At 40.9% G+C, this 21,406-nt stretch overlaps 1 protein-coding gene across 23 annotated transcripts in view; it reads right to left on the bottom strand.

Annotated features, from left to right (window-relative positions):
- Erc2 (ELKS/RAB6-interacting/CAST family member 2) overlaps positions 1-21,406 on the bottom strand; it is an 860,589-nt gene that overhangs the window by 436,165 nt on the left and 403,018 nt on the right. For 13 of the 23 annotated variants that reach the window (XR_015639293.1, XR_015639296.1, XR_015639297.1 and 10 more), the window contains 3 exon segments: positions 18,367-18,504; positions 10,095-10,235; positions 7,031-7,171 (listed from right to left, as the gene is read on the bottom strand). Coding sequence is in view for 17 of the 23 variants with exons in the window: in NM_001401498.1 (NP_001388427.1) it covers positions 7,031-7,171; positions 10,095-10,235; positions 18,367-18,504 (420 nt within the window). In the remaining 6 variants the exon portion in view is untranslated. 23 annotated transcript variants of the gene reach the window in all.

Below are 21,406 nucleotides of genomic sequence, written 5' to 3'. Positions count from 1 at the left end.
TAATATGAGAAAAAGTTATTTGTAGAATAGAAAACACTCCTAAGGCCCAATGAGCAAACTAGTAAATTAAAGCAAGAGCTTATATATATATTTTTAAATCTAAAACTCATTAGTAATTAAAGAAGAGAAGTTAGATGACCTAAGGATTTTTTTTCAAAGTAATATAAAACGACAGTTCTCAGTGTGGGCCAGGGCCTGGTCACAAAGGTCACATTTAATCAGTACTAGGAGAAGGCTCTTGGTAAAAGTTCTCTGAGATACAACATGGTAAGAACTATTGAGATAACCTTAAAAACCATGATCGCTGGTCTAGAAAGTCATTCTATGAAGAAGGAAAAAGACGGGAGAAGGAAATGTAGAGAAGGGTGGTGTAGGAGAAGGAGGGGAGGGAAGGAGAAGACGGAAGGCAGGGTGGATTGGTGGTTGGGAAGCTTGTCACAGCTAAACTTCAGAAATGACAGGAACAAGTACATGTGATTGAAATCTGTAATAAATAGACGAGATACCATATCAGAGTTACTCTGAGGAAATAATTGCATGAGGGAATAAATTCTAACGTTTTACTCCCCAAAAAGCAAAATAAAAAAATTGAATAAACATTTTGGTACAACTTGGTGAAAATAGAGAAGTATGCAAGACAAAAAGAAAGAAGGAAGGAAGGAAGGAAGGAAGGAAGGAAGGAAGGAAGGGAGGGAGGGAGGGAGGAAGGAAGGAAGGAAGGAAGGAAGGACAGACAGGGAGACAGAGTAAAAGTAAAGAAAGGAGAGAAAGAAGAGTGGTTCTTCCACTTAAGGGTGCCTGATGGAGGAACATGAGCACATTCGAATTCCTCCTGGCTACATCTGTGGTGAGCTGTCCTCTCGCTCTATAATCTCATATCCTTCTTTACTTTTTCAATACCATGGCCATATATTACTTTTATAACTAGGAGAAACACGGTCATTTTAAGACTCTTAAGGGTAGAAAACTGCTTCCCTATCAGAACCCCCTCCCCTCCCAAAAAACCCCCCTAGATCCTGAAAATATCTGCAGACAGGGGGAGTTGAAACAAGGAGAGCTGGCAATAGTCCCAGGATGGCAAACCATTTGGTGAGCTTAATTAACATGGGAAAGAATGTCAGTCTAAGACCTTGAATTAGTTGCTGAAAAGACTGCAGAGTTTGCTTTTGACTTGCTGAGGCCAGGCCTTGTGTGGAAGAGAAAGGGAAAGTAGAAACGCCATCCCACTAAACCATTTCTTTGACCCTATCTACTCTGAGAAGGGCTGGTAGACTACACCTACTGTCCTGAGAATTCTCTACAGCCACAGAACGAGGCAATCCCTCTGTGTTTCATAGGCACAAAGAACTGCAAATTCAGATTCTCTTCCTGTCCCTAACTTGTAACGATGAAAAAATGTTATGAAATCTTGTTCTAGAAACATGCATATTTTTTAAAGAAAAACATAAGGGTGGTTCTTCAAGTTTCAAGATATTCTGATTTATTTTTATTATTGTTAATTATTATTTATTGTTATTATTATTACTATGTGTCTTTCTTAACCTCTCTACTGTCTTGAGCCTACCTATTAATACCTTCATTCAAGTGTTAAGGGAATGGAAACTTGAGCAATTTGTTCGTTTGGTTGGTTGGTTGGTTGGTTGGTTGGTTGGTTGGTTGGTTGGTTGGCTGGCTGGATGGCTGATTGGTTAGTTGGTTGATTGGTTGGTTGGCTGGCTGGCTGGCTGATTGGTTAGTTGGTTGGTTGGTTGGTTGGTTGGCTGGTTGGTTGGTTTTGCTACTCTGCTAAGATCTATGTGGAGGACACTCCAGCAAAGCATTGGGGATTGCGTTTGTAAGTGTATTGGTTGGGTAAGATGAAGGGTCCAGGCAGAATCTATTAAGTATGGTAAGCATCTTGCACATCTCTGCACACAGGCAGAGCTTGGCTTGAGAAGTGACACTGTTGACTGAATTGCTTCCTTTATGTACTTCCTTTTTCTGTGATATGGATTTATAAATAGAAGACAATTAGAGTACATTACACATCACCATTGTCCAGCGACACATTCTAATGACCTTCACTTACTCTACCTCCCAGCTAGCCAGTCTGCTGACAAAACAAAAATATTTCTTTTTACTTTTTAAAAATGTAAACTAAACAAACTAATAAGTGTTTGGTATGAATGGCCATGCCATTAGAATAAAGCAATTGGGGACAGCTAAACTATTTTATTCATTTTTGAACTAGTTACCTGCTTTTCAGACTTCATTAAACTAAAGTCAGAATTGCTACCTTCTGTTGTCAGTAGGCTATGCTGTGATCTGCCCTCGGGCCTGTGAGATATTTTGAAACCCTGCATTGTTGTTATGAGTTTATTGGTCTCCAAGAGCACAGCTCAGACATCGAAGCTAACCCAGGTTAACATGGAGTTCATTTATACAGGACACACGTGAGCTCTTCTGCACATTATCCCTGTGGCATTGAAGGATCTCACCAACAATTTAGTAAGCCTAGATCTCCAGCTGCTTTACTTTGCTTTGTTTTGTAGCCTGAGAGTTGGAGTTGGGAAGAAGGTAATGTCCAAGCTGGCCATATTTCTTTGGCCTCTCAATTTTTAAATTTTGAAAGGAATGGCATTGGCTTTATGTAGATCTTTCCTTTTGACAGAGTGGACATGGGAAGAGATGGATCAGCATTTTGAAAATGTCCCCAGTGTTGCACACTGTGACAGGGGCTCAGGGGGATTCCTCATGCTTTGATATGTTACAGCGGGAATGTTTAGAAATGACTTACTGGATTGTACATCTGATTGAACAACTGTTCAGCTTGCTACATTGCAAAGGTGGGGAGGCATTGCCGCACAGACAGGGAAAGAAGGAAAGATCCAGAAAAACAGCATTAGCTCAGCAAATCCAGTGCATTTGCACAGACGAGCTGCTCTTCAAAAAAATAAAAAATAAATAAAAAAAAAAGAAGAAATTTCAGTTTTTAAACATTCCACAGTGAAAGTGAATGAAAGGCTCAGGGGGGAACACAAATGTTGACTTTGGCTCCTAAAAAAGAAGAGCTGGAATAAGAAATTTAAGGTTTGTGTTACTTTCTATTTCTCAAGTTAAATAGCCCATGAAATAAAGAAAACTGTCCACTTTTGATGATACATGAAGTGCTGGCCTCCAGCAATGAATCAGATGAATCAGAAAAAGGACTTTTGGCCAAGCCCACAGTTTATTACCTGAACTTCAAAGATGGAAATAACAAAAAAAAAATTAATTAAATCTTATCATTGAATTTAAAGCTCTTCTTCAGTAGTAACGTAAGACTAAATTTTCTGCTTGGTGTCTAATTTAAATAGAGACCATGAAGCAGCAGGTTAGCAAAAGTGAAGGGTCAGTAAGCAGAACAATACCATACTGATTTAAATGAGAAAAAACTCAAGTCTGCAGAAAGACGAAGCTAGCACAGTGTTGTCTGTAATTAGTTTCCACTGTTTCAATTTAGAAAAAGTAATTTTCAAAGGTGTCCTGTTATGTCCCAAGTGCTTTGGAACCTATTCATACACAGTCAAATGTGCTGCTAGATAGTACTTGCATATAGTGTTCCCAAATTATATTTATTAACTGGTGACACATTAATTTGAGGCTCAGGTTTAAGGTACAGTACATAAAATACTCCAGTAACTATTATTTAGTATTGGGCTGAGACAGGACACCTGTTTCTTCAACTGGAGTATAGCAAATAATGATTTTAACATGCTTTTAAAGTCTTCTAAAGCATGATATTGGTTGGAAAATTAAAGAGGGAAAAGTCATGGCTCTTTGGATTCTATGGCTTCTCGGCAAATTCCCGAAGATACAGGTCAATTAACCTCAATAGCTTGAGCCTTTAAAAACATCATTCAATAGATGGTGTGGTCCATACATCAACAGTCAGGTCTTCTCAATCCCCAGATAACTAACATTAGTGAGTAGACATAATTATTATGCACACTTACAACTAGGAGTTATGTCTTACCTGGTTAGCATTATTTTATTAACTTAATAAAATCAGTAGAGTTTCCTCACACATGAATATTTGACTGCCTTTCCTTAAAGGATGGGATAGAATACATAGAATCCCTTTTCTGTGCATTTTTATCACAGAATATTTGAAGATTTCATGAGTCTATATCAAAAGGTGTTTAAAATGACTGTATCCGAACTTCTCCACAAATCTTTGTGTAAAACAAATTAGCTAACATTAGTCAGACATTGTTAGTACAGTAACAAGTTAAAATCTCCATTGTCACTGGCAGACAAAATCTCTATTCAACTAAATGCTATTAATTTATACTCCCATGTGGATTTCAAAGGGAAAAAAAACTACCTAGACCACAAATCTTGAGTAAAATACCACTGGGAAAACTCAGTGTACTTATTACACAAATGATTATATTTTCAGCTTTTATTTTATTTTATTTTATTTTCGTCGATCTATTTTATTTACAAGTCACAGGTCACTCCATTTGAGGGAGACAAAGGCACCCCTTTAAGCTTCCAGTGATGCTTAGTTTTCCTTAATGGAATGTTCATATGTACATTCATATGCTGTTGCCCTGTGCTTTGAAATATCTAATGGAGCTCTCATTTCTAAGGTGAGGTTTTAATGGAACTAGCAGCAGAAATTAGAGACTACTGAAAAAAATTTAAAAAAAAACTACTTCATACCTAAATTTAGTCAATACTAGAGAGCCAAATGTAACAATTTAGCATCTACGGTTAGGTATAAAAATATTTAAATTACCTTTACCTTCATAAGTTTGCTATACCATGTGCTTAGGAGATGGTATGAGTAAAGACTATGCAAATACTTAGGAATTAGTTATTGTATCATGAATTAAATAATTCCCTTACATTAAGACAGCTATATGTGCCACTTCACTGCTGGTGACATTATAGAATACAAGAATGCCATTAAATACTATGCTGAAATGTTGCAGGACTTGGGCTGTGAGTTTCAGTAAATGGAGTTGACTGGGAGTCTGAGGAAAAGGTATCTGCAAGTGATCCTTTGGGCAAACCAAGTCAAACCAAAGCAGACTGGGCTGAACAATATGGATGTTGATTCAATAAATGAATTGAACCATAAATATGGAGACTAGAGCATCAAGCTGTGAAGCTCTTCCACTTGTCACTATGGGATTTCACAGGCCAACACTGAGTTACACTGACAAAAGACTTATGTTAATCACATACGTGTAGAAATCCGACATGTGGAGCTTTGATCTCCATGACTGGAGGGTGTTTTTGAGGTGTGGGTTATGTTTGAGCGTCTCCTGCCACTACTCCAAGTGAGGTAAGATCATGCAAAGGCCATAGTGCTACGTTTGAAGATCACTAAGCTATCATATTAAGTAAAGGTTGGTATATTACAGAGTACAATATAAATATGGTAAGAAAATATTTCATGTCCCAAATGCTAAAATGGCCAACTCAATGTCCACCTAAATATCCTCAAATGGGCAATTTACACTCTTCCACTTACTAGTCCAGATTTCTGCTTTTCTAAATAATATTACTTAAAGGAAAGGAGGTGTTGAAACAACTCTGAAACTAATTTTTTTTTCAAATTTTCTCACCAGGTTGCTAAGAGAGATTTACTAGGCATAGTTCACTTTACTTTCCCACGTGCCTATGTGTGTGTGGGCTTGTGTGTGGTGTATGCCTGTGTACATGACTGTGCGTGCCCCTGTGCAGCATGAATCAGAGGTAAACATAGTGTCTTCCTTGGTTACTTCTCTACCTTATGTTCTTATACTTTGACAAACTGTCTCTTACTAATCTGGAGCTCGACGATTAAGTAAACTGAGAGGACAAAGATACCAGAGACCTACTCATCCCTACTTCTCAGGGATAAGATTACAAGAATATGCCATACTGCCTGGGGATTTCTTTCCATGGGTCTCCTGGGGATAGGAGCTAAGCGTTTTACCCAGAAGCCATCTCCACAGCCATTCCTTCTAAGTCTTAGTGAGTAGACTTGCTTAGTGTAAAATTTCTCATGGTGATTTTCCTAAAATGCCTGTGTGGTGAAACGGTTACATTTCAATTTGGATTGCATAAGTTCACAGAAAATAGAATGTTTAAATGTTAATCATTCAAAATAACTCTTGGATAGATGCACGCACTGCTCATATCTCTGGCCACCCGTGCCATCCGTTTTCATAACTTTGGTTTATAAACCCTCATTCTAGTGTGCTGTGGATCACGGTCTAATCTTGTTTATATGCTTTATTTGAATGTTAAGATTCTTATCTCTTTCCGGTTTAGTTCATACATTGTCAAGAGGAACAAAAGACTTAAGTTAATAACGTTATGAGTTTTATATGAACAATGAGTGCAGACAAACCAAACAACGTAGGGAAAGAGGCGAAGGGACAAGGCGTGACTCGGGGTGCACTCTACAACAGTGTGCAGGTTGGAGAGAACAGTGAAGGCCACACAGAAAGAGCCTGCTTTCTTTTCCAAAGACTTCTGACTGTAACGAGATTCCTTCGACAGTAGACCATTATTAATTCACTAGAAACCATCATTCTACAGATGCACTAGGGACTTGGCTAATTCAGTGAACATCTAGAAATTGAGTGTTGCCAGGAACATTTTTGCCAAGCTGTACTACAAAAATTGACCTACTTCTGAAAGTTGTAAAAATTTGTCAAAACATAAGGAGACCTCTGGATTCTCTCTTCTGGAAACACTCTCGCTCGCCCTTTTCGAATAGTTTAGATTTTCCCGGAGAGTTGTGGCCAGTTGTTATTCTTTTCATTTCTGCTACCATTTTGTCTTTTTCAAGTTTTTCTCTCAAAAGGAAACTTCGGATAGTTTGTTCAGATTTACAGAGAAAGACTTGATGCAGACTCCTCTGTAATCAACTTGAGTGTTCAATTAAAATTCTTTTATCAGCAGACCACAAATGATACAGAGTTTGTTTATTTTTAAAAAAATGATTGTTCCTTCACCATGTTATAAATTCATTCTAAAATCAGCACGTTTCTTCTTAGACTTCACTCACCTTTTTCAATTGTGCTTCTAGTTTGTTGCATTCCTCCTTCTTTTGTTCAATGGCTATTTCTAGAGACTTTAGTTTCGAGTCCCTCTTCAGTCCTGCAGAAGCTAATGAAGATGCATGTTCTTTGAGGTCGATTAAACTAGACTGAAAGAAGAAGAATGCTAGTAAGCAAAACATCATAATTTCTCCTGGCAAGGTCATCAACATAAATCCACGGGTTCCTCACAATGCACTAAAGTATGCATTAAACAGAGCGGGCACATCTTACTAAGGCAGAAATAATGGACTCTAATCTGGAAACGAAAGTTGGCTGACTTACAGAACAGAGCCAGATCTCATTGCAATAGAATCAAATGTGACTAAATGGAGGAGTTGGTGCATGCAAGCTTTCTCATCTCAAAGCCACTCGAATGATAAAGGTCCTGAGGTGATCTTTTAGTATCACCTCCCCAAACAGACACCTTAGCTCTCCATCTGTATTTACTATAATTAAGCTCTGAAGACTGAGACAGGTCTAAAGCAAACTACTGACTTTGATGCTTCTTTCCAAGAATAAATCAAATACTAAGGAAACATCCTGTTAAACTCTATCAAGTGCCCTTTCTTTAACAGAAACGTTGTGTTTATAATGATTAAATTTTTCAAATATCTCCTAGCAAATCAAAGATAAAGTTCTAAACCTTTGTAGTTCAGATTCAATAAAAATGACTAATCTCCCACTCGGAGACAGGACAGCTGCCTATATTGCTCAGTTATCAACCATGTCCAGAAAGAATTCTAAGCTTCCCTAAATAGTTTGAATTCTAAAGTCCAAAGAAACAAACACTTGAAGACTTATCTCTGAACATGGTATTTGCTGTCTATTAGCGCAATGTTCATCACCAAATATGAAATGGCTAAGAACCCCTACTGACAAAAATGAACAGTTTGGTCCTTTCTATCAACATCGTAATAGAAAGGAATGTAGTAAGGACAGTGCTCTCTCAGTAAACAATGATGCTCCCTATGGCTTCATACAAGACCCTTCCCTGAGCACTGGACGTCCTTAATGATGGAGGTCCTCATAGTCCAGCACAAAGCTCCGATACGTGTGAGTCATTTACTCAAGACAGCAAGCTGAAGTCATATTCAGTGTTTGTCTTGTCCAAGGTTACCTTGCCATTAAAAGTCCAAGTCTCAAACTGATGTCTACAACTCTAATTTCACTTTTGGAGGGAGTAGGGGTGGGGGAGTACGAAGGACCTTATAATCCATTCATTTGTCACAGTGAAGACATAATATCACCCAAACTAAATCATAAGTTCACTAAGAACTGCAGATCTACATTATTCTGTTTTAAACAGTAAATTGACAGTTGTGATGGCCAGCTTTATTTTGATTACTCTACAGCTCCTAGTTATTAATCTAGGTGTTGTAAAGAGATTTTTTTTTCAGACATAACTAATACCTGTAATCAGTTGATTTTAAGTTTTAAGATTATCCTCTGTACTCTGGGTGGGCCTACCCTTTGGGGGAAACAAAAGACCTTAGGAAAACTCATCCTTTCTCCTATGGGTTACAGCAATAACCTGTGTCTGAGTTTTCTGTCTGTCCTTCCTGGTAGGTAGTCACATGACATCTGCTGGGCTTGTCCAGCCTCCCTTAGAGTATAAACCATTTCCTTTCAGAGAAGTTCCTTAATTAAGTTAAATTTATTAATCCGGTCTGCTTCTCTGACTGAACCCCAAGTGTCAATGCCAAGTGAGTTTGACCAGACCAGCCATGTTTCAAGAGCTGCCCATATGATGCTCACTTGTGGCTAGCACTGCTTATGGAACTATCTCTGTCTGAAGCTTCTGCTTTGCCATCTTACCAGGGTCTTGTTTTCTACTAGGAGTGAAGTTTAAGGAGCAAACCCTCACTCAAATGGCACTTCTAAATCCAAATAGTAAAGAATATTCTGAATGAGAACAAAGCCAGTCTGCTTCTGTCGCACACATGCAAATGGCAGATCCATCCGGTCAGATTCGGCAATGCAAAATGTGTTGAAAAGAAGAATTACATTCCTTATCGCCATGACAAGGAAACAAGCCCCTCTCCAAAAATCTAGTAAGCATCGATTTTAGGGATAAGAAACTGTCTTCTGGCTCTCTCGGAACTCTTCTTGCATCAAAGTGGCAAGTCCCTATTTAGGAAGGACTGTAATCTGTGTAGGGTTATCAACATACAAGGGATGGGTGACTGTGGAAAGCTGTGAGAGTGGTAGCCATGGATTAGAAAGACCAAGCGTGACAAAGAAGCTTGGGTCATGCACAGAGGCTGGACATTTCTGGGAGAAAGAAATCACTGTGGCAAGGATAGCTGGAAATAACGAAGGATACTGTAACAAAGTACAGTACAAAACTGCTTCACCCATATCTCCACCAAAGCATTCTCACAAACACTGACGTGTCTGACATGCCTCCCCTGGAACATGGAGGCCGCAGCCCCAAACAACTGCTCCAGAACCCCCAAGCACAGAGTCCCTTAAAATATACTGTCTTACTGTAAAAACACAGAGGGCACATATACTCTATATTCATCTTTGCTGTAGTGCGAAATGGTGGGATGGCTTTAAATAATCTGCTATAAAATAAAAAAGCCTCGATTTCGTGTTCAATGTCATGTCTTTTACCTGGGCAACACGGAGTGATCCAATTTGAGAACTGCAGGTGAATGCAACATGACCCCCAAAGCATTAGTAGGTAAAGTGGGGTTATTGTTGCTGTTGTTGTTATGTTAACTGATGTTAAAGCAGAAGATGATAGGTCCTGAAAAATTCTCTAAGCCATACAAGTGTAATTAATAAGGTAAAACATAAGAAAAACAGTTTCTAGGGACCACACTGCAGTTAGCTGAATGGTAAGACGCCCAGAGATATCACTGATGAAGGGAGATGCTGGAACTGCTTTCCTTGGAATTCAGAAAGCCTTGTTCCCCAAGTCTTCACACTAAACTGCGTGTCCCCTAAGATCATCAGTGAAGTAAATGACAACAGAAGTAGGGGTTTTGAGGACTACAGATATGACATTTGTTTTTCCAGACTCACCTCTTTCTCTGTCAGCTCAGCCTGTAAAGCATTGACCTTCTCTTTGAGGTCTTTGTTCTCCTTTCGAAAGGATTCTATCTCTTCTAGTCTTTCCCGATCATCTCTCTCCCTCTGCTCTTTCAAGCGCTCTATTATTCTCTCCTGCAAGGCAGAAAGAACACAAGGGTTGATAACTCATCGGTGTGTTTGCCTGTTGCAAAAGAAAATCAGGGACAATTCAGCTAAAACTTTCTCTGTGGTGATCAATATGAAAACCTCAACATTGTCTATATGAACAAAGATATGAAAGTATGATTATACCTGCATTTGTAAAATCAAATACCTTTTCACTTGTTAATACAATTAAGCGACACAGGGTGACAAAGTATCATCTGTGTGTGTGTGTGCGTGTGCGTGTGCGTGTATGTGTGTGTGTGTGTAAGAGTATTTATGCATGTGTATACTTGTGTGTGCATGTGCATGTGGATGTGTGTGCATGCATGTATGTGTGCATGTGTGTGAGTTTTTATATATGTATATATGTGTGTATATATGTGTATGTATGTGTGTGCACGTATGTGCATGCACGTGTATATATGCATGTGTACATTTGTATGTGTGCACATGTGCATATATGTGTATTTATTTATGTGTATGTGTGAGCATGCATCTGGGTGTTTATTTATGTATGTATATATGTGTGTATGAATGTGTAGTGTGTGTGTGCATACATGTGTGAGTATTTATGTATGTATATATGTGTGTGTGCATGTGTGTGTGTGCATGTGTGTGTGTTTGTGGATAGAAATATGTGCAGGCGGTGCATGTGCAGAGAGATCCTGACATCTCTTATGTTCCTCAATCCCTCTCTACCTTACATTTTATGGCAGGGTTTCTCATTGACCCTGAAACTCACTGACTTGGCAGGTCTGCTTGGGCAGTGAGTATCACTGCTTCTCCTATGTCTGTCTCTCAAGAGCTAGGATCACAGGTACAAGCCCCATGCCCAATTTTTTTAATGAGGGCACTGGGTATTGAAGTCAAGTTTGTACCATATTGTGGGGAGCACTTTCCTGGCTCGGGTACCTCTATTTTTGAAAAGAAATAACATAATGTTTATCATCATCATCATCATCATCATCATCATCATCATCATCATTAAAAACTGTTATTGATCTTACATTGTGGTACAAAAGTTTACTTCAGCTGACTGAAAAATAAAACCAGCCAAGAGAGATATGGCACCCAAAGTTTCCCTTCTCTAATCACAGCAGGGTGGACCACTGATGTTCAGACTATGAGCTGCACTTCATTCATGGTCCCTGCAAAATGCCTAGAGCAGGTCTAGTGGAAGGAGTGACAGTCAGAAGCTCTCCAGAGTGGAATCCCTGCAGAGTGAGGAAGAAGCAGGGTGCGCTTTTGGTCTTAACCCTGCTTCTTTGGCTTCTTCATTGGGCACCAAGACTTCCTGAAGCTTCTCAGACTACAGAGAGGACCCTTGGGTGGTGAGGATCCAGGTCTACTGCCCCACCCAGGAGACTTGAGACTAAGCTTCGGCAGAGAATGTGAGACAAGAGAAGCTGTCAAGAAAGGGAGTTGTTTCATTTCATTTTTGGTGTGTCTTAAGACATATGTATTCCTTTCAATGGCTCCTTCCCAACTGCTGGGGACTCCAGAACTCAGGTTTAGTTTAACTGAAATATAGATATTTCTTGCACTGAGAACTTATTCTGGGCCAGGGGATGTCATATGCAAATTCTTATCAGTCACGATCACAACCTCAAGGGCATAACTGTGACTGGTGATGGGGCAGACGTGAGGCCTCTGAGAGCTCCAAGAGGCTATGGACTCATCCAAGGTGACCGACTCCATGGTTGTTGATTCAGACTGAACTAACAAAGAGAATGTGAGACAAAGACAGACCTGTCTCCAGAGTGGCTCTTCCAGTGTGTCTGGAGACAGTTTGTTGCTGCTGCTGCTGCTGCTGCTGCTGCTGCTGCTGCTGCTGCTGCTGCTGCTGCTGCTGCTGCTGTTGTTGTCTGCTTTTCCTAATGGCCTCTTGACAACCACTGGGCACCCCAGAATTTGGGTTTAGTTTAAGCAAAATGCAGATATCTCCTGCACTGAGAACTTATTTTGTACCAGAGGCTGTCACATGTGTTTAATGAGGAGGGAAGTTAGTTTGAATATTGGCCTGTGATTTAACATCACCTAAGGAGGCAATTGTGTTGTCAATTATAATAATGTATATACCTAATGATTTGAGGAGAAAAAAATGACTACTGTCATTTTATAATTTTAAAGCATTTTACGTATAGAGCACTATTAGGACGGTGGGTGGCACAGAGAAAATGGATCTATTAATTATATATATTTATTCCTTCTTCACCCTGGTTATGATCCTATTTTACTCTACAAGTGAAATGCTAGCTCACTGGATGCTTTTGTGATCCACAAAGGAAGAAGTCATCACAGTAAACTATAAACCTCTGAGGACTTTAAGCAGCTTCAGACTCCAAGGTCTTCTGATCTTTGCCTGTACAGCTGTCAGTCTACCACCTGGACTCCACTGTCCTATCCTCTAAACCACATAGAGGCTGCCAGGACACTTCTCAAGCCTCAATGAAACCGTGTCACCTGACCTGAAACTTTCCAGAAGTCCTCTGGTCAGATTACATCACACTTACTGCCTTTCAAAACCCTTTACACAGTTTCAACTTAAATCCATCCTCCACGCTTAGTCTTGCAAAGAGTAACCCTTGAGTCCCAGAGCTAGATAACCTGCCTGGCTTACCACAGGGCACCCGAAACTGATGATGAAAGAAAGAACTCAAATTAGGGATCCTCTTGGCTTCAAAGTAAGGGTGGTAAAATGAAGAACTGTGTTACCATTTAGAAGGTGTCAGGGTCGTTTGGAAAGAAGGTCAATTTGCTTTAGACACTAGGTACTATTGTCTAGGCATTCAGAGAGAAGGTAGGAGAGAAGTACAGTGGGAAGGAAGGAGGGAGGGATAGAGGGAGAGTAGGAGGAAAAGAGGAGAAGGAGAGGGAGACAGCAAAGTAAGCATTAGAATACTTTAAAGCTTATTGATAATCCAGCATGATAAAATACTCCTCCATTGATCACAGAACTAATTTAACTGTCATATGTAGAGAACCAGATGTCAAAAACATGTGTTGAAAGGCCCTAATATGCCAGGATCCACTTGATTAACAACTAGCTTGCGGAAATCCCACCACCACATTCCTGTCTGTGCCCTGTTTTCATTAGCAAGCTTGGAGGGCACTCAGAGGGTTCTGCACAGCTCTCTTCACAAGGCACTTTATCATGGGGTAGGAACTGCATTTCAGTGGCCTGGGGCTCCACTTTCCAGCTTTCCCAACCACTTATCTGGGAGGTGGCTACAGCAAGGCATGGCCAGACTGACTTTATAAACAGAGTGGGTTCGAGCTCTTGAGCTTCTGTGTGACGTACTCAATTTCAGTTTCCACTGGTGCTGGATCTCATGCCCAGGGCAGTCTCATGGGTGCTAAGCAAATACTCTACCACCATATTTTGTCCCTGACTCAGTGACTTACATCATTTTTTATGCCTTTGACAGTTGAATGGGTTCCTAGAAATTAAAATAAAATACACTCCCCTGGTGCCATAATAAAAGGAAACAAACAGTAAGGCAGAGTTCGACATATTCAACACACCAGCCAAAGACAGCAAGCCACTACTTATTAAAGGCTGGGGACTTCATTCAGCATAACAGCACATGATAAAATGTGTAAGACCCTGAGTTATATTACCAATACTGTAAAAGAAAAATAATTAATAATAATGCCACAAAAATTGACTAATCTTTTTTTCTAACTTAGATTTTCTAAATCTGGGTGTTCATACCATAGCTGTCCTAGAGTAGTGGCTCTCAACCTATGGATGTAACCCCTTCAGCAACCCTCTAGCTCCAAAAATATTTACGTTATAATTTATAACAGTAGCAAAGTCACAGTTATGAGCTATCAATGAAAGTAGTTTTGTAGTTGGTGGATAACCAACAACATAAGGAGCTATACTAAAGCATCACAACAGCAGGGAGGCAGAACCATATTAAAGGGTTGCAGCATCAAGAAGGCTGGAACTTTATTAAAGGGCCACAACACCAGAAAGATTGAGAAACACTGCCCTAGAGGGTATGTTCGATTAACTGTGAGTAAAGATAGAATTTATGAGAGAAGCCATTTAAGTTTCCATTATCATGTCCTTATACGTACAAAGATCAGGAGTCCTTGTGATATTTAATCTTAGCTGTCAGTATGACTGAATTGAGCTATACCTTAGACATTAATAGGACATAAGGCGTGTCTATAAACCTATACCCAGAGATACGTGGAATTAGATACATTGATCCTTGGTTGGGATCATAATATGACAACACTACTAGGAAAAGAGAAAAATAGATGGTAGAATCTAGTTAGAGGAAGTAAGGGTGTGTCTCTTTGGGGAATCCATCTTTCTTCTATTTCATTTCTCTGCTTCTTTGCCACAAAAACATAAGGTGCTCTCCCCCACCATGCCCTCTTCACCAAGATGGACCAGTAACTATGAAACTGTGAGCAAAATAGATCGTTCTTCCCTTTAAGCTCTTCTATGAGGTCACAGCTTTGGAAACACAATTAATACAACTTTTTGCTAACACTTATGGGCTAGGTGACCCTGGGGAGTATGCCAGGAAAAGCAACAAAATTTCAATCATAGGGCAACACAGACAGGAGAGAAATGACTTCCAGGAGTCCTGGGTGACCAGGGGACATTAATTAATTAATTAATAATGCTGCCTACAAAGGCCAAATGTTTCATTTTACCTTATTGAGCTCATGCCCCACCTTCAAAATGGAGGCATAGTATCACAGTTAGTGTTATTTGACATAATCTAGAATCACCTGGGAGTGGACTTTTGGGCATGCCTGTGGGGAAATATCTTGATTCTTATCAATTGCTATGGGAAGAACCATCTTAGTTGTGGGTAAACTCATTCCTTTGGCAAGGAACCCTTGACCATGTAAAGGAGAGAGACAACGAAATAGTAGCATATATGCACTTATTGCTCCCATGTCTTTTCTGTGGACAATATAACAGGGTACTTCGAGGTTGTACTTGACTTCCTAGCCATGAGGGACTCAAGGCTAATGTTTTCTCCTAAGGGGATTTTTATAAGAGTACTTTATCACAGTGGCAGGAGAAGAAAGTAAGAAAGAAATTGGTGTCAGAAGTGAGGTTGTTGGCATGATAAACCTGACTATGTGGCTCTTAGGCCATTAGAACTATTTGGTGGCTAGAATATGGAAGAATTTAGAACTGTAGACTACTAAACTTAATGTGTCATTCCGGCTGGATTTTTGGTGACCAATATTGAGAGATATTTGTACTATGGATGCTGTGCTGATGGAGTTCCAGAGGACAACATGGACCCTATAAGGAACTGGAAAGAGAGTTGTTTATGTGATATTTTGACCACGAATATTGCTTTCCGCCCTGATAATTTGAATGAAGCTGAATTTAAAGATAATGAACTAGTCTATTTGACACTAGAAATTTGAAGTCAGGAGTGCATTCGACTGAGCATGGCTACATTTTATTTCACTTATTCAAATCTATAGTAAAAATCAGCAATAAAAGATGGGCAGAAAGATGTAAAAACGGTAATAATTAGAAGAGAGAGGGTAATTATTGAAGAGAAATATGTTGTTCTATACTGTACCAGTAGAACACATGCACTGAGAGAAAGATACTACCCACGGGAGGCTTTGACTTGTGGAGCTGCAAACTTGTTTGAAGGGAAGGGTCGGGTCTAAATTGAAACAGATTTGCTAAACGACTCCCTTGTTCCACAAAGCAGATTCTGAGAAATGTGCCTCCCCAGGGTCAGGTCACAGAAACTGATGTCACTATGCTCCAAAAGGGCCAGGCTCCGTCTGAGCAAGCAAGCCACTGTTTCATTTCAGCTTAAGTCATTACTTTCAGAAAGTAAAAACAGGAGGTATAAAATATCCATATTCGAGCATGGAGAGAAACAAGCGCATGCTTACTTCCTTGCTCAGTTTACTCTTTTCCTTCTACATTGAAATGGTGCTGCCCAAACTCAGGCTGGCACCCATCTATGCCAATTTGAGGGAAAATATTCCTTACAGACACATCCGCAGGCTAACCTGATCTAGGTAATCTCTTATCACTGAGACTCTTCTCAGGTGATTCTAGACTGTGTAAAATTGGCTATTAAGCTAACCATCCTATTCATCCATGTGTTATTAGTTTGAAGAAATGAAAGAAATCTGAGTTGAGGCAACATGTGATAGAGTCAGAGTCTTTGTAAAGAGGCCCTGAGATGACACTGCATAAAGCTCTGAAGGGGAAAACCAGGAGAGTGGAGAAACCCCAGGAGAGTGCAGAAACCCCAGGAGAGTGCAGAAACCCCAGGAGAGTGGAGATGCCAAGATCATGGGCAACTCCAAGGAGAGAAACAGGCGTGGAAAGGAGATTATCCAGAAGACAATCTATACGCTGATGGTCGCAGAGCTATGGGGGTGGGGCTATGCAGGCTTACTGGAACCCAAATGATTACATTATGTGTCCAGAGGCCAGGCATGGAGGAGTAGCAAGATTTGGTCCTTCGTTTGTTGGGCATTAGAGTGGTTTATCATTGCTTCTCTGGTTTTGGTTTTCACTGTTGTTATTTTGTTTTTTTTGTAACTGTAAGCGTAACTATGTTTTCTCCATCTGGAATAGGGATGATATTTACTCTGGGTCATTATTCCTGGAAGTGTGTAACTTGTTCTTTATTTAATGAGAGCCTCTAGCCATACCGCTGGAAGATTGTCATCTTTGTTATTTATATTAATTGATGTGGAAAAAGTTATTTTGGGGGGAGGGGCTTTGAACAATTTCTTGGTAGCACGACCTGGATTATATAGAGAACTAATTGCACGTATGCGTTCAGTGTCTTTTCTTCTGATTGAACATAATGTGGCTGGCTTCTAACACCTCACGCCTTGATTTCCTTGCCATGAAAGACTGCACCTTGAACTGTGAGCTAAAATAATTATTTTCTCCTTTACATTTCTTTTGTCAAAGCACTTTATCACAGCAACGAGATAAGAAACTGTGGGAAGTTAGTGTTTTCCCAATGCATTAGAGTCTCTGTACATGCTTAAAAATTACAGGTCACTGGAGTTCACGGCAGTAGCTGAGAAAACACTCTTTTAAAAAGCTCCCGGGCGATATGACTCTTTGGATGCAATCGAATATTTCTGACTTGCGGGAAGAAGCAGTTGACTATTCTATTATTGCCTTTACCCTCTCCTCTTCGACAAGCTTTCCTGTGCTTCTGAGACCCGCTAGCATTGTATTTTGGGAAGCCTTAGACAATCCACTCTGAGGAAAGTCTTCTGAGTTAGCTTGTGTGTAATCATAGGGAAAGCCCCCAAATCAGTAGTAAATAGAGTTCGAAAATGCACAAGCTTAAAAGCCAAAGCTTCTCCACCTTGCCATATTATTGGACTTCAGCATTGCAGTTTTAGTCAGATCTTGAATTTTTGAGCATGTCACGGAGTTCCCAGCTCTCTGCAGTCACCAAAGTCCTCCTGCATTCCACTCAACCATCTGACTCATTTTGTGTCCTACCTGGTCCTTCTAGTTCTCTGAGTTCTCAAGTCATCATCCCCTAAACATAACAAAAGCCACCGAGTGGGGGCTTTTATCACACCAGTTTCACAGGTGAAGAAACTAAGGAGCTCAGAGGCTAAGTGCCTCACCCCAAATAGTGACTACAGGACCTAGGATTCGAGCTCACACAAGCTGTCTACCCAGGTCACATTTTTGACTCAGAAGAATTAAATCTGTGAACAGAAGATCACACCTTGAGCAAAAAGGAACAAATGCAAAATGAGAGGCAGAAGAGAACATGACACATTTGAAATCTAAAAGTCCAACAAAGCTGTAACCCAGAAATGAGGAAAAGACAAGCACACGGCAGAGGTCCTGACCAGAAGAGGGCCTTACCAGGAAGGATGTGCAACTCTATGGGGCAGGCTAAGGGTCTTATCATCCAAAATTTAGTGATAGAGTTAGTGGATGTTTTATCAGACAGCCAAGGGTGATGGTGTTTTTCAGTTTCAACACGATGCCTGCAGTGTGCCGGGATGAGGGGCGGAGTAGGGACAGGGAAATCCAGGTGTGTTTGCATGCATTTGGATCGACTCCACCCTGTGCTGTTTCTCTAAAGTTTGAGTCATGGCAAGGCAAGCGCACCTTTTCCGACAAGGCCTCCTCCAGAGTGGCCAGAGCAGTGTCAGTGTTGCTGGAGTCCGTCTGCAGGGACTTCACTCTGTCTTTCAGGTTGGTCAGTTGTTTGTCCTTATCCCTAAGTTGTTCTTGCAAGTTTTCAATCTAAAAAGAAAGATCAACACGTTTAGTGCTCGTCTTCTACGTAATTAAAGCCAAGTTACCTGAGGACATCTCTTTCTTATTTTGTTTGTGTAAGACCCCGGTATGTGGGTGTCACGACACCAGTATTATTGAGATTACATTGGACTTAGAATCAAGAAAAATTGTGAGATCTTGATCCATTTGTTGCAATTTTCTATTTACAAGCAGAATGCTGCCCATACAAATACAAGACCCCGCATCATTTAAATACTATTATTTCTCTGTTTCTACCCATTTAACCACACTTTTAAGGTGCCAGTCCATAGACCTTGCCATAGTGAAACAGAAGAGCATTCCCCCAGGATTAATTCATTCACTGGGCAGACACTGAGCGGGTGCCCATTCTTTACTAGGCAGAGCCTACACAGTCACCCACTCAGTCCTTTTATCCAGCAAGAAACTTTGTGATATACCAAACGTTGTCAAGTGGCTGTTTCAAAGTGACTGTATGGAAGCCAAGTAGGTTATCACCAGCAGACTGCTAATGGGAAGAACTCGTGATATAAGTCATATGCAACAAGGACTAAACACTCCATTTGGCACCCAAGTCAGATGCTGGCAGACAACCAGGCCCTTTTATCCAGTATCTGCATCCCGAAATAAACACAGAAAACAGCCGATTATGAGGTCTGCCTGGCAGCAGCAGCAAGGGCCGTCTCCTAGGCATTCCGTCCACTATCATTCATGTTTTTATTCTCTGCTTTCAAACCATGTATTTCTTATCTAAGGTTTTCTTAAGCGCGCTATGCAAACAATTTATTCATATTAAGGGTTTTTTTTTTTAAATGACAGGGAAATAAAGCAGTTCGACTCCAAGATAAGTCCATTCAAAATATTTGTATTCTGCACCCAGCTTTCTCAGGGACTCATTCCAAATACACACTTCACACCGGGCTGCTCCAGCAACTCGGGAGATGACCTGACTCCTTCCATTGGAATCCAGAATGGCCGTGTAAACAATGTTGGCGTAGTCATGAAAATGGAGAGATGGCAAGTAAGGGGCCACGAGAGCAGCTCTGAAGAATCCAGGTATGGTAACTTGTGCTAGGGCTCTGAGAGGTAGGGGCTTAGAGCAGGAAGGCTCTCAGAGGTTGAGGATGGAACCGGTCCATACAGTGAGTTCCAGATCAGCCCTGTGCTACAGAGTGAACAAACACTGTTCCAAAGCAAAACACAACGTAGTTCTAAAGAGAGAGGCGTGAAGCATTTACCCCTGAGGTCACAGGACCTGGACGGGGCTGGAGGACTTTCCCAGTGCTTCAATGCATCTGAGCTAACAACAGTGGACAAAAAGGGACTGACAGAGTAGGATAAACATTTATATCCAAGAACATACCACCTTCAAAATGCCGTGCAAACATCTCAAGAATCGTCTTGGACTAGGGAAATGGTTTGGTCGTGGGAAGCGATTGCTGCCTACGTGTGAGGATCTGAAGTCAGGTTCCCAGGACTCAGGAAAAGGCAGATGTGATACCTGCCTATAATCCCAATGGACCTACAGCAAGATGGGAGGCAGAGACAAGAGAATCCCCAGACGCTTTGGGGTCAGATAGCCTGATGTACACAGTGGCCAACAGCAGAGGCCCGTCTCAAGGTGGAAGGCTTGAGACTGTCCTTTGACCTCCACAGGCAGGACACTGCATGCACATTCATACAGATACACACTTTCTTATAAAGGAGACTCAAGAGGCTACAAAGCACGGAATGGAATGCAGAAGAGTCTCTTGTATAACTTACATAAAAAATTAAAACAACAGCAAACAGAGAACAACTCTCTAAATAGACACACGCACCAGGAAGTAAACATCATAGGAGAGACATGGTCTTGAAGGCAGGTGGCAGAACAGAACTTCTGGTGTTTACTGTTAGAAATTTTGAACATCTCCTACTTAAAATTTCAAACCAAGTAGGCTTTTAAAAACAAATGAGGCTTGGTGGTGCTGGGGCAGGATCGCCAGGGAAGGTCGGGGGCAGGGTACAGCAGTTAAAAGTACTTGATGCTCTTGCATAGGCTCCCAATTCAGCCCCCAGCACCTAGGTCAGGTGACCCACAACCACCTATAACTTCAGCTCCAGAGGACCGGATGCCCTCTTCTGGCCTGCTCTCACAGAGACAAACACACAAGCACATATGTACATGAGTAGAGATAAAAGGAAATCCTTAAAACCCAGCTAGCGAGATTGATTGATCAGGGAGTAAAGGCAGATGTCACCAAATCTGACAACCTGAATTCAATCCCAGGGCCCATGTGGTGGAAGAAGAGAATCAACTCCTGCAAGTTGTGCACTTACCCCCACGTGTGTGCTGTGACACAGACATTTTTGCACACATTCACTAACACACAGATAAATGCAATAAAATAATATAAAATGCAAAATACACAAATAGTAATGAACAAATGCCGTAAATGACTAGCAACAATGAATTGTCCGTGTGCTACAGCGTGGGGACAGTCTTTTCCCCCAGAAAGGTCCTTCTGGAAGCCGGCTCCTCAGCGTGCTGAAGCTGAGACGTGGTGATGTCACGGTGGCGATGTCATGGAGGCTCTACCCTCATGAGTAGATTATACCTATTCTCACTGGGTGGGCTTCATCTCAGTGAACTTTCTAAAGAGCGGTTTGCTATCACAAAGCAAGCCTGTCCCCCTTCCAGTCACCTGTCACTATGTGACCACACAGGATCAGATTGCCCCCAGTACGATGCCACCCCGTCACGCTGTGCTGCGGCCATTATGCTGCCAGGAGGAGAGGCTTGACGCTGCTGCAGTGCTGTTAAGCATCCAGAACTAAAACTATTTCCCCTGTTGTACAGAAGGCGCCATCATTGGCATTTTGTAGGGTAGCACAAAATAAGACAAGTCAC

The sequence above is a fragment of the Rattus norvegicus genome, chromosome 16 (genome assembly GCF_021556685.1).
Source record: "Rattus norvegicus strain SHRSP/BbbUtx chromosome 16, alternate assembly SHRSP_T2T, whole genome shotgun sequence".
Taxonomy (NCBI): domain Eukaryota; kingdom Metazoa; phylum Chordata; class Mammalia; order Rodentia; family Muridae; genus Rattus; species Rattus norvegicus.
This window is presented reverse-complemented; position numbering and strand designations above follow the sequence as displayed.